This window comes from Phalaenopsis equestris, unplaced genomic scaffold (genome assembly GCF_001263595.1).
Source record: "Phalaenopsis equestris unplaced genomic scaffold, ASM126359v1 Scaffold000851, whole genome shotgun sequence".
Taxonomy (NCBI): Eukaryota; Viridiplantae; Streptophyta; class Magnoliopsida; order Asparagales; family Orchidaceae; genus Phalaenopsis; species Phalaenopsis equestris.
Window position 1 is genome coordinate 528,111 of NW_018165291.1, and position 14,556 is coordinate 542,666.

A 14,556-nucleotide genomic window follows, 5' to 3' on the forward strand; every position below is an offset into this window, starting at 1 on the left:
CTATGTTCAATTACCCTCTCCCATAACTTTAAATTATGACACATAAACTTAATTCCTTTGTAATTTGCACACTCTTGTGCATCCCCTTTATTTTTAAAAATGGGGACCAAAATACTCATCCTCCACTCCTCAGGCATCTTTTTAGTTTTTAAAATAATATTAAAGAGTTTAGTAAGCCAAGATACTCCCAAATCTCCTAAATATTTCCATACTTTAATTGAGATATCATCAGGTCCTACAGACTTTCCACCCTTGGTCTTCTTTAAAGCCTCAACTTTTTTTTTACTAATACGACGGTAAAATGAAACGATTTATTACTATTAACAATATTAAATTCACTAAGGTCGATCATATTTTCAGAAACTCCATTAAAAAGTTTATCAAAATAACTCATGCACTATGTTGAATATCTTTTTCTAAGAAACACTTTTTGATTTTCATCTTTAATACACTTTACTTGAGTTAAGTCTTTACTTTTCTTTTCTTTCTTTGGCTAGTTTATATATATATTTTCACCATTCTTAGTATCTAATCTATTATAAATATCATTAAAAAACAGAATTTTTATCATCACAAATTGTACTTTTAGACTCTCTGCAGGCTGTTTGATATTTTACTCAGTTCTCTAAGCTTTTACATTTTCTCAATTCTCTAAGCTTTTACATTTAAACCAATTTTTATAACATAACTTCTTATATTTTATCTTTTTTTGCACATTATTATTCCACCCCAAACTATTTTTATTGTATTTTATCTTTTTTTGCACATTATTATTCCACCACAAAATATTTTTATTGAAAGAAACTTTTTTTGTTTAATCGTTTTTTTACTTTATCCCACATAGAATTTGTTTCTTCATGAACACCCTAAATTTTGAAATCTTAAATTTTACTCATAAAAATAATTTTATTGTCTTTTAGATATCCTTATCTAATTCTACGATAATGATTTATTGTGTTTTTTATTTTACAACTCTTCATCTTAAAATCTAAAATTAACAAATGATGTTGAGTACTTAAATCCTCACTTGAAATGACTTTATAATCTTTACGTTCTCAATGATCTTTTCTTTTCATAAGAAAATAATTAATTTGTATTTTATTAACTCCATTCTTATAAGTAATAATATGCTCATTACTTTTCTTGAATAAAGTATTATTAATAATAAAATCATTCGCTAAAGCAAAATCTAAAATAACTCTACCTTCTTTATTAATCACTCCAAAACCGTAGCCACCATGAATATTTCTGAAATTTTCTACTACTCTACCGACATGTCCATTTAAATCTCCTCCAATTCTTTCTTCAAGAGATCATTTTTATTAAGTTTTCTAAGTCATTCTAGAATTTATCTTTAGACCCTAGATCTAAAACCACTTGAGGGGCATAAGCATATATAATATTAAAAATCTTAGTAAAATTGATAAGAGCTATAATTTTATCTTCAACTCTATTAATTTTTACAACATTATTTTTCACACTCTTATCTATAATTACACCTACACAATTTCTAGTAAGAATCTTACCAAAATACCAAAGTTTAAAACTAAGGTTATCAATCTCCTTAGCCTTATCTCATACCCATTTAGTTTCTTGAATACATAAGATATTAATTTTTCTATGAATCATAATATCAACTAATTCCATTAATTTACCATTCAGAGTATCTATATTCCAATATCCTATCATAATATTAATTTCGTTAGTTTCATGGACTAATTTCTTTACCTGTATCCGTCCGTAATGTGAAAACCCTTACATTTGATCCTACACCCTGGCGCCGGTGTAGCAGGCCTGACACACTTTTTACCGTATTCAGGCTATATAGCACGTCGCTTTCAGGGGACGTCCTAACACTTATACAATGATCAAAATGATCCATTTTTTACTTGTTTTAAAAGACAAGAAAAATAAAAACAAAAATAAAAAGAAAAATTGATCCCAAACAAGCCATCAAAAATACATCTGTTTTTTCTTTTGCTTTATTCTTGCAATACGTCTTCCATTATATTCCTCTCATTACATGTGGGAACGTTATGAGGGTCTATAATATTTATCCTAATTGGAGAGCTGAACAATTTATGAGTTTATTGCCTTTCCAGTTGCAGCTGGATCATTTGCTAATTATTTTACTCGCCCCATACATTATTATTATCTTAGTTATGTTTTCTTTATTTTTATATGGATTTAGATATTGATTTCCTTGAAATTCTATGTTTTCTGCTGCTCTTTGACAATTATATAGTAGTTATTTCTTCAGAGGCTCCATCCGCCTTTGATTATAAATGAACCAAATGAATTTCCATTTAGATCGCGTTTGTTATTACTTGTAAGACTTGAACTTTGAAATCAACTGATTTTGTAACGTGGCCATCCAAAATATGATGATTTCTGAAAGTTTATACCTTTCATTCTGCAAAATATGAAAAACATTGATATTGTTTACTTTCAGAAATTGATATTCTGTGATTGATTGGTGTGCCTGTGGAGAGATGGGAGAATTGGAAGTTCACAAGCACGTACAGTACATTCTCGCAGTTGAAAAGGTTTGTTTTTTCTTCATCTTTTTCAGAGTTAACTAACAGAACCCTTTTAAACTATATATTTTGACCACCAGAAAAAAGACAGTTTTGAGGCTTTGGTGATGGAGCATTTGAGAATGAATGGTGCATATTGGGGTTTGACCACTCTAGATCTTCTCCAAAATATTGCAGTAATTGATCAAGAAGAGGTTATCTCTTGGTTGATGTCATGCTGGGACAAAGAAAGTGGTAAGTTACTACAACTGCAGCGTCTTTTAACACAAAATGGGAAATTATAATGCGATTAATTGCAGGAGGCTTTTCTGGAACTGTTGGGCTTGATCCTCATCTTCTATACACGCTTAGTGCAGTTCAGATTTTAGCCCTTTTTAATAGGCTTGATGTTCTGGACATAGATAAGGTCTCTAAATGTATCCTTCATAAAATATTCTTAGCTTTGAATTTGTTTATTTTTTCCATGTGAATGATCAAATTGTTTTGCACACGCAATGGCATTTTCCAGTTTAGTTGATTTCCAAAACACTAGCCTCTAGTGTTATCCTACTAGAGTAAAAATTTTTTTTTAAAGGTTAATCACCTATGACTTATTTATAAAAGTTGATAGCAGCCTTAAAAATATGTTCATTCATCTTCTTAAAATTGGAACAAATAGTGCCAGATCCCTAAAGACCAACAGGAGCTGCCACCGATGGTAAAATATTGGCATCTGCTTGCAGAAGACAACCAGTTTCTAAAATAGGTTTTGGTAGCAGCAATCATGACCTATGTTATGTTTTGGCTCTAGTGTTCTTACCAGTTGCCTCTAATTTTCATTAGCATGTCCACGCCACTACCACTGAAATTGGCATGCTATACACAGTTCTGTTTTTAATTCTTTTTATTTTTTGCTTAAGAAGTGATATTTTCACACGAGGTGTTTTTATTTTGGTTATTACTTTTGCTTAAATAAGTATGTTAGATGTTGCTGGGCTACAGAACGAAGATGGATCATTCTCTGGTGATATGTGGGGTGAAATTGATACCAGGTAAACCATCCATCCTAATTTCTTTTACGGTCTAAAGGAGACGCCACATTAAAAAAGTTTCTAGTACTTTTTTTTTCTATCCAGGTTTTCTTACTGTGCAATATGTTGTCTTTCAATTTTACACTCTCTGGACAAAATCAATGTGGAGAAGGCTGTGAAGTACATAGTTAGCTGCAAAAACTTGGACGGTGGATTTGGAGCTACACCCGGGGGCGAATCTCATGCTGGACAAAGTATGCTGCATCATGCATGTTCTCTGTGCCTTTAACTTGAATTCTTGCATCCATTCATGCTTTGCCTCATTTATGGATATCCAGATTTATGAATTAATGATAGTTTGTTATGCCTTTTTATCCAATCTCATATTCTAAAAATTTTCTCTCACCTCTAATTATCAATGCTTCTGCACCGCCACAACTGCAGTCTTCTGCTGTGTGGGCGCCCTTTCTATAACCGGTTCTCTGCACCACATTGATAGGGATCTTCTTGGTTGGTGGCTATGCGAGCGACAATGCACAGATGGCGGCTTGAATGGACGCCCTGAGAAGCTTGCTGATGTGGGAGTTTTGATTATTGCATTTATTTCTTTTCTATTAATTTTTTTTAAAAAATTTATTTTATGAAAGGTATTAACTTTTTGTTTTTATAAGCCACCTAGGTCTGCTACTCCTGGTGGGTGCTTTCAAGCTTGATTATGATTGATTGTGTGCATTGGATTGATAAAAGTAAACTCACTGAGTTCATTTTAAACTGTCAGGTTTGTTTTTATAATCCTTTTACATGTGAATCCTTCGAGTAGCCATTTCAATTATGTTTATTATCATATTTTGGAATATGGCAGGACCGGGAAAATGGGGGAATTTCTGACAGGCCAGATAATGCTGTTGATGTTTTCCATACCTACTTTGGAGTTGCAGGTACTTATTTTCTATCTTGTGTTCTTCTTCTTCTCAATCTCCATAAAATTGTGCCATCTTTCTATTTCTCCGCTGGTTGAAACTCCAGATTTTGTTCAATGATGTTTTTTGCATGTGACATGCAGGTCTTTCACTAATGGAGTATGCAGGATTGAAGCCTATTGACCCGGCTTATGCATTGCCCATTGATGTCGTGAATAGGATCTTCTTTAGCAAGTGCTGATTTGTTAAACCAGTTTCTGGAATCCCAAGAATTTAATCGGTAACTGGCTGAAAATTGTGTTATAGGTGATTTATTCTTGCAATACATAAAGTACAAAGATTGAAGCTGGCCACATCGTTAACTTATTAATAATGTGCATTGGCCCATTCTTTCTAAAAGCTGGAAAATTTATTGGATATATATTTGGTTATGGTTGCTGGATAAAAAGCACGTCTAAGATGAGAAGTTTCATCAGAGTTGATGCTTTGGCATTTGTTTTATTGGACTTGTAATATAGATGTGCACTAGATATTCTGTCATTTGTTTTATTATAGTTGATGTGAAACGTCTCATTTGTAATATAGAAGCTTTGTTATTGTTTGCTTTTTATAGGTGAGATTTGTAGCATATGAACTTCTCATGGTGTAACCATCCATCGGTTGGATTTTTTGGTTCATTAATATTATTTTTCAAATTTTAGATTTTTCAGTACTTTTAAAAATGGTTATTTGATATTTTCACTCATAAAAATAGTTTTTTTTTAAATTTTATTTACAAGCAGCATTGATTTATGCTCGATTTTATGTTCATCTAAATTAGATCTGTCAATTATATCTTATATAAATCACTTGTATATGGAAGACAGATCTGTGTTTCATTTTATAATTAAGTTAGTTTTTTGGCATGCAATCTTCTTATTTATAGCTTTCCTATATTTCAACTGCGCCCGATGCCAAGACGGCCTGTTTACGTGTTCTTTTAGTCGCTTTTCGATTTAGTTCTGCCTAATGGTGAAATCCATGCTTCTAAAACAATTAATATCTAGTAATAGTCGAAGAAACTTCATTCTGAAATAAATTAACATTCATCTGAAAATCATAGGGGGGAATCCATAAATCCTTTTTATTGCATGGCTACTAAATTGATAAGTTTGTTGTATGGCACATTATACCTGGAACAAGTATTATTATAAATTTAAAAAATGATGAACAACTTAGGAAATAAAAATATTCATTGTGTCGATGTGGAAATCAATTTTAGCTTTACAAAGTTGGCCATATGAAGAACCTGAGTTGAGAATGGGTATTGCTAACAATCTCTCATTTATGGTTTAATTTGTAGCAAGACTCTCCAGCCCTATTGTTTGGCTTGATTACCACATTGGAGGAGCATCATGATGACATCAAATTTTAATGGCAGGTATGTGATTGATTGGGGATTTTAGGCTGTAATTGAACAAATGCATTTGACAAAAAAATCAAAGCTCATTTGTTAAAAATTCACTTTATATTCATATGTTTACTATTTACATAACTGAGTAAACATAAGAATTTAAAAAAATCGATCATGTAAATGAATGAACTATATATATATGAGCAAATAAAAATCTACTACTGATTAGTAAAAAATTACAAGTATAAAACAGAAAGATTAAAGTCTAGTCCTAACAAAAGGGAAATATATCAAATCATGCCAGCTCAATTGGAGGAACAAAACCAAGTTGAATATCATCAGACGATGCACCCCATTTGGTCAAAAAATCAGCAGGTTTATTGGATTCCCTGAAAGCAATGTGACCACTATGTATTGAACAAAGGTAAACGGGCAAAAATCATTTTCCAAATAAGAACTCAAAACCACGGGCAAGCAGTAAACCTATTATATATATTTAAGGTGACAATGGAAGCCAACAAAGATAAATAATTGCTTGATGCATTTATTAGTTTGAGCTATGTGATAATTAAGGAGCTTTATCCTTATTTATATTCATATTTTTCTATATGTTTGATTCAAGTTGTTTCAATATATTACCCTAGATATTATTTTATCTTTTAACAAAATTGATTGATATTTGTTTATATCACGCTCTCTAAAATTGCATATTTTATACCTTATCAATGTTCTTCTAATTCAAGCTTTTTATCTTCAAATCATATTTTCATTGATCCTTCATTTTATGTTTTTTTCCAATTGTCTCGTTTATTAAAACTATGGCATTTACAAAAAAGCGTATTGTTGTAACTCACTTTGAATTTCTTTTACAAACATTTCCATATGTGAAATGTTTCTACATATTTATATATATATATATATATATATATATATGCGTGTGTGTTTTAGTCGTATTATGCTCAACCATCCAATCCACATTTAAGTTTGTTAATGTGATGAAAGTAAACAAAGTAAAGCAAGCTATAACATCCAAAAAATTACAATTCAAAGTGAAATGACAAGTGAAATTTTTTTTACATGAGTTGAGTGACATATGTTCGTCCTCTAGTTTCTCTCAGTTTAGATTCCACTATTTACTCCATTAAATAATGCCATCCATCTTTTCCTTTGATGGGGAAAGAACACCCTTACATTCTCCTTCTATTTTGTAAGAGAACTCTTCAAAGTCTTTTTATAACTTGGCAACCATTAATAATGGAATAAATATTCAACCATTAACTCTTACTTACAAAGTACATGAACCATTAATGTATTAATGGATTGAGAGAAGTATGGGCTTTAATTTAGCTCAAGATGATTGAATAGATGGACACTTTAGATCTTAGATTTTTGTGACGAATGCTACTTTCATTTGCTTGTGATGGCTCAGTTAAGAAAAGCTAATATAGATAAACCAAAACGAGTATGATACCAAATTTTAATATTCTTCACCTAAGAATAAAGCAATTATATTTTTAATAGATGAAAGAAGTTAAGTGTTATTATACAAGTTAAATGCAGACATGAGCATATGTAGAGATACACATGATGCACTTCTCTCAATATACAATCAATTATTATATATATAAAAAATGAGTCTCTTCACAAGAAGGGCATTGATGGACACATATGGTAACAAAATTAGGTCTCCCAAAATGCAAAATAATATAAAAAGTATATAATTTGCAAATACGTTTATGAAAAAAATATTTCCTTAATTTAGTATAAAAATAAATGAAAATTTACAATTTGAATGTAATTTTAGATATGTTTCATGTTATTGATCCATAAGATTTACTTAGCATAATTTGTATGTTTTTTGTTTGGAGTAGATTGAATTTTTCCTTACTTTTGATTTCTTATTGCTTTTTCTACTTCCTTCATGTCATTTGGAGGATGTGAATGTTTTTGAATTACAGTTACATTGGTTTATTGTTGCATTGAATGGCTGGAGACAAGCATTTATGAGGATTAATGGCGGCACCTACCTTTGCTGAGCTACTTGAAGGCAGTAAATCTTTTGACACTAAGGCACTGATTTTTCCACTTTGAATTACAGTTACATTGGTTTATTGTTGCATTGGATGGCTGGAGACAAGCATTTATGAGGATTAATGGTGGCACCTACCTTTGCTGAGCTACTTCAAGGCAATAAATCTTTTGACACTAAGGCACTGATTTTTCCAAAACACTTTCATGACCACTTAGAGGCATGAAATGAGGATGGTTTTCTTATTAATGCTAGTAGAAAAAGGGGCAAGCCAACCATTTTTTATTTGAAACTGATACTCCTATTCTAGTTGAAACTTTGGAATTTGTTTTTGTTAGTAAGTTACTTATGTCAATTAACAAATGGACATCATCAAAATTTTTTTTGGGAACCTAAAAATAATTGGTGAATGGCAAATTGGAGCTTTAGATGGCAGACACATTCTTATTAAACTTAATAGGGAGGAAGAATATGCTAGAATGTTTTGCAGCAAACCATGGTACATTGAGGATGCCTAAATGAAACTGCTAAAATGGACAACTAATTTTGACCCTAAATTTGAATCACCTATTATTCCAATATGGATCACCTTCACTAGTTTTAGGCTTCACTATTTTAATGAAGTTCTATATTAATTAGGAGCAATCTTTAGTAAACCAATGAAAGTGGATCTTGCTACTGACACCCGTAATAGACCATCTGCTGCTAGTGTCATGGTTGAAGGAGACATCACTCAAAACTTACTTGAAGAGGTTGGGATTGGTACAATGAACAATGGTTATTGGAAAAAGTCAATGTGGAGTATAAACCTATGTATTGTAGCAAATGCAAAAATTTTTGTCATAATTTAGAAACTTGTTTTATAGCACATCCTAAAATAAGGGCTCAAAAAGGACTTCCAAGAAAATAAGGAGCTAGAGCAGAGAAACATGTCTAAAAATGCTCTGGATGAGCAAGCAACATACCAACAATTTTTAAGTCCCGCACAAGTTGCTTCTGAAAATTTTGAAATCAGTAACAGGTAGAATGCAGCTACCTGTTATTACACCCGAGGATCATCTATTACAAGGTCTAATAGATATGTAAGACAAGGCACTAATGTGAAAATCCATACTTAACTTGAGGAATACCCTATGATTAGTAATCTGTCACTTGCATGCACACAGTTAGCTGTTGAAAGAGATGGTTGATTTACTGAAATATTGGGATTAGCTGTTGACATAGCTTGATCTGATCAAACTTAACCTATGCATTTAGACACCCAATTCTTGGTGGGGATTAATGATATGGTTGATGCTAGAAATGTGCTGGAGGGGGCTGACAAGTTCGTAAATTCAAAAAACAAAAGGATAAATAAAAAAAAGAATTAAGTTACATGAATCCAACTACAACTATGTACTAGGGTGGTTTATTTCCAACATGTATTTTAGCTAATATTGACGATGGAGATCCTTCTAGGGCTACTAGAAGGAGTAGATCCATTACTCATGACTAATTTTCTCATTTGGAATGTTAAAGGCATTGCCAAAAGGACTGCCTTTAATAGATTGTTGAATCTTTATAGAGTTCATCATTTAAGATGTTTTGCACTCTGAGAACCTATGATACAAGCTAATAATATTCCTAAACCATAAAAAACTGGGTAAATTTAAGTATATTTATAATTGTAACATGAAAATCCATTTAAGATGTTTTGCACTCTGAGAACCTATGATATAAGCTAATAATATTCCTAAACCATAAAAAAACTGGGGAAACTTAAGTATATTTATAATTGTAACATGAAAATTGGGTTCCTTAATAAAAATGATGTCAAAGTAAAACTCTTGGATGATAATCAACAATTCCTGCACCTACAGGTTCAACGGCTTCATCATACTGTTATCATGCTGTCATATATGTTAGATGTTCTTTTGCTGATAAGGATCATCTTTGGACTGTTCTGGGTGCTCACATGATTAATGTAGAAAACCCTTGGAAGGTTTGAGATAATTTCAATGCTATTGCTACTTCTGCTGAGAAGAAAAGGGGAAGACCGTCTGATTTCAAACTAATGGAAAAGTATACTGATAATATTACTAATACTAGTTTGTTTGAAGCATATTTTACTGGGAACATCCTTACTTGGAATAGAGGTGAGATATTTGAGAGGCTAGACAGAATTTTATAAGCCATAGTTGGTTTCAAACATTCCATTTCTTGGAGGTTGCCAAGGTGATCAAGACAGGATCAAACCACACCCCTCTGCTGTTTAAGGTGGATTGTATTCCCAAACATGTGAAGAATCAGTTCATACTTTGAATGTATGGGCTTGAAATGACATTCTTAGAAATAATAAGCAACAATTAGAAGATGGGTTCCTTTTCCTCTCCCTGGACTGATCTCTGGTTGCTGCACAAGAAGATGGCTATACATTTGAAGAAGTGGAATTGGGAGGTTTTTGATGATGCTCATAAGGAGGTAGTTGATGCTAAGAGTTTGGTTCTAAAGCTGAAAACTGATTTAAAAAATGAGGAAGCCCCCATGAGGTGGATGTGATTCGAGCTCAAAATGAACTTAATGAGGCAATTCAAAATGAAATAATTTCCTTATGCCAAAATTTAAATATATGAGCTATGTTGACGATGATAGAAATTCAAAATTCATTCAAGTTTGTATCAATCAAGGAGACAAATGAATATTATATTAAAAATTAAAGAAGAGGTTGGCTGTTGGTTTTATTCACAACCTCAAATCTTTGAAAGAGCCCTTATGTATTTCGAAAAGCTTTTCAGCCTATTGAAGTTTTCTTACAGGATTTTGATCACACTCTTAGGATTTAGATCACACTCTTTCCTCATCCACTTCTGATCTCACTACAAACTCCTAGTTTAGTGTTCCCTCATAAGAATATGAAATTTGGAATGCTCTCCATTTTATTGATGCTAATAAGGTTCCAAGACTAGATGGTTTCACATCAAACTTTTTTATTCACTTTTAGGACATAATTAAAAATCAATTAATTTAAGCAGTGCAGAGTTTTTTTTTGTGGTAGTTTCCCTCATAAATTCTTCAAATGCCCCTTTATTGTTTTACTACCTAATTAAGGAGAATTTAAAATATAAGCGGGATAATTGTGGACAATCAATCTTACAAAAGTTTCTAAGATCATTAGAAAAATAATTGTGAAGAGACTTCAAAAAAATATTAATGGAATCATTAGTCTTCAACTTAGTGTCTTTATTGCAGGTATAAACATACCTAAGAATGTTTTAATAGCCTAGGAGATGCTGCTTAATCTGGAAACAACTTATAGAGGTGGTAATGGTATTTTAAAGATTGATGTGAAGAAAGCGTATGATAGAATACATTGGGAGTTCATTTTGGTTGTGTTTAAATCAAGGGGCTTCACTAGTGACAGTTTTGCAACCTCATAAAGATGTTTCTTCACAACAATTACTGCTTCATTTTTATCAATGACCAAAACCATCGTCACTTCAAATCAAGTAGAGGGTTGAAACAAGGAGTTCCACTTTTCCCCATTCTTTTTATTATTTCCATGGATTATTTCTCTAGAATAAATAATCAATTTTATAGCACACATCCAAATTCAAGATTCAAAACTAAAGGGAGTGGTCTAGTTTCACATCTTGCATACGCTAATGATTTCATTATTTTTTGCAACATGAGCAAGACAAATATCAAATAGCTGTACAAACTCCTCAAGTTTGAGAAAATATCTGTTATCATGTTCACCAAGGTTAAAAATGTGAGTTCTATTTCAGTAAATAGGTTTCAATGGATAGATTCAACTAGTTGTTTTCACCCATTGGTTTCAGAATCAGTAAGTTCCCACTTAAATATGTTGGTTTCCAACTAAATACTGCGAAAAGTAAAAAAATGCTATTTAGGGAGATGCTTCATAAGATCCAAAATAGAATCCAAAGTTGGGAAAATTCTATGATATCCTTTGAAGGCCGACTCACTCTTCTTCAAAGTGTCTCAAGTACTCTTCCACTCTATGTCTTCTAAGTGGTGAAGATGAATACTACCATGAAATAAAAAATGGAGAAAATTTTCATCAAATTCCTTTAGGATGGTAATGGCTGGGGTATGCATTGGACATATTGGAACAAAATCTGTAAAAAAAAAAAAACAAAGATTTTGGGCTGGATTTCAAAACTTTCAAGAAATCCATGGAAATTAACTACTACAAATTATGGATAAAGGTGAGATCTAATAGGGTCCCTTGGGCTCAATTTATGAAATTAAGATATTTTAAGCATTCTCATCCTTTATTTGTCTCTGCCAAGCTTAGACTCTTTGGTGTGAAAGAATTGCTAAAAGTAAAAGAGAAGGTTGAGGAACTTATTGTTTGGGAGCTTGGGGAGGGCTACATAAAATTTTGTTTAGATGATTGGGCATTTATTGGCCCCTTTAAGAATTAATCTAAAACTAAAATTATGTTTAATTTGGAGGCTGGACTGCAAATAATTGGAATAAGCAAAAACTTCAAGAAATTTTACACAATGATGTGGTGAATTATGATTCCAGCATACTAGTGGATACACTAGAGTTGATATACTCCATAGCAAGTGTCATAACAACCTGCCACTAACTAAAGCATTTATTAGAAATTTATATGGGAATCAAACTCAGGAAAAGAGTGACATTATTTAGAATTGTTTTCTAAAGCCTTCTCTATCTTTCTTTGTATGGGGACTACATTTTAAAATCGTACAAATTGACAATATTTTAAAACTCAAGTGGCTAGGATTTCCCTCCATTTGCCTGCTATGTTGAAAAAAAGAGGAATTTTCTCACATCATTTTTTCTCATGCAGGTTTTCATTAGCTTTTTGGAGAAGTTTATGTCAATTATTTCAAATTTTCATGCCAACTACTAGTTATAATTCTATGAAGCAGTGTTGGGAGTGCTGAGGATGGAAAAACAACCTGAACTACATTCAAAGTTTGATTCCTTTCATTTGTTGATGGTTAAATTGGTTGAAGAGGAACTGTAGAAAACATCAGTAGCACTTTTTTGATAACATTATTGTATATATTAAATATTTTCTCTCTAAAGCTTTTTAATATAGGAAATCTGATAGATTTACTATTGGAATGGATAAGATCTTCTCTACTTTCACTAATCTCCATTCAATTAGGATGATTAAGTTCGCTCAACTATTTCATTGGCTGAAACCTGTTTCCCCTTTCATGAAAGTTAAAGTAAATGGTTGTTTTAAGTTCTTGATTGTTGGTGTTGGTGGGATTTTTAGAGATCAAAAATGGAATTATTACTCACTTTTTGAGGACCATGTCATCCTTTCTTAGTTCTTTTTCTAATTTTTTCTTAGCGGTGGCTAAAAGGATGAAATTTTAGAATTTATTGATTGTGATGGACTATTTTATAATTTTTAGACTCTAGACTAAGAAACTATTCATGGGAGACCTTAATTATTTGGAAGAAGATTCTTAAACTGCTACTAGCATTACACTTAAATTGATCTCGTACACTTAGAGAGGAAAATAATCCTACTGATTTAATAGCAAACATGGGGGCCTTAACTAGATTTTTCTTGGTGGAGGATACTCTTCTAGAGGAATTTAAAGTTTTTGTCCATGGATATACTCTAGAATTACCTTTTATTACAGTCATTTTTGGATTCTCCATTATTGAATTTTCGATTGATCAATAATAGGTCTTGCTTTCCTTTATATGCCCACAATTCATGATCAATTAATTTGATTCTTAAGCTTAGTTTTCTAATAAAATTCAATTCATAAATGTAGTCAATTTAAGATGTGTATAAGTGGAAAATTTTCACATCTAAAGTTGATATGTTTGTTTTTCCTGAGCCATTAGAATTACCAAAATTAAGTCAATCCATAAATGCATAAGAGAATAAAAATAAACATTTGCACAAAGCTTTTAAACTTGATACTCAAGTTCTTCAACTAATAAAATTCCTTTAAGAATTAAAAAATTCTTATGATTCAATATTGATATAAGCCTACGATACACTTGATTAATCATAAGTAAAGATACTAATATAGAGATGTTATATCAAAGTTAATTATTGTTACAATTTAAGCAAATCTGTCAATAGTATTGACCTTTTTATTGATTCTAAATCTATATTATGAAGAAATAGAGGAGTCTCCATTGGTTTAGTTTAGTGGTTTTAATTGCCAAACAATTTAAGCATATGCTAAAAAAGTTCTCATTGGATTTCCAACAACCTAGCATCCAATAAAAAAATATTTCATTTGGCATGTATGTAAACAAGCCAAAAGGCTCCTAATTTTCTTAAACACTTTATTGGGAGCCTAATTGACATAAAGCTCCAACTGACCACAATAGATAAACCTGCCATTTAGTGCAAAAATCATCATTAAACCAACTGTGATAAGTAAACTTGTCATCCTAATCGACAACCAACTTTATCAGTTTGGCTACTGATAAATATGAAAGCTAATATTTGATTTGAAAATTTTAATTAATTTTTAGCAAAAGGCCACCATAAATATATACTAAAAAAAGAGTGCTCATACATACATAACAATGTATAAAATATCACAAATATAATCATAAAAATTCAAATTTTAACATAGCATTTCACATTCAAACATATAAAATAACAAAACTTCCTTTTTTAATTTTTTTTTAAGAATATGTGAATATT

General features: G+C 31.5%; 1 protein-coding gene across 5 annotated transcripts in view; it reads left to right on the plus strand.

The window, feature by feature from the left end:
• The window catches only part of LOC110031844 (geranylgeranyl transferase type-2 subunit beta 1-like), a 34,656-nt gene extending 29,606 nt beyond the window's left edge, over nt 1-5,050 (plus strand). For 3 of the 5 annotated variants that reach the window (XM_020735262.1, XM_020735263.1, XM_020735264.1), the window contains 9 exons: nt 2,453-2,546; nt 2,618-2,771; nt 2,837-2,953; nt 3,502-3,568; nt 3,653-3,801; nt 3,992-4,125; nt 4,227-4,325; nt 4,410-4,485; nt 4,611-5,050. In XM_020735262.1, the coding sequence (XP_020590921.1) occupies nt 2,493-2,546; nt 2,618-2,771; nt 2,837-2,953; nt 3,502-3,568; nt 3,653-3,801; nt 3,992-4,125; nt 4,227-4,325; nt 4,410-4,485; nt 4,611-4,708 (948 nt within the window). In that variant the 5' untranslated portion in view covers nt 2,453-2,492 and the 3' untranslated portion in view covers nt 4,709-5,050. Of the gene's footprint in view, nt 1-2,452; nt 2,547-2,617; nt 2,772-2,836; nt 2,954-3,501; nt 3,569-3,652; nt 3,802-3,991; nt 4,126-4,218; nt 4,326-4,409; nt 4,486-4,610 lie in introns of those variants that run through there. The other 2 variants (XM_020735261.1, XR_002294775.1) reach the window with 2 other exon arrangements.
• The last annotated feature ends 9,506 nt before the right edge of the window (nt 5,051-14,556 follow it).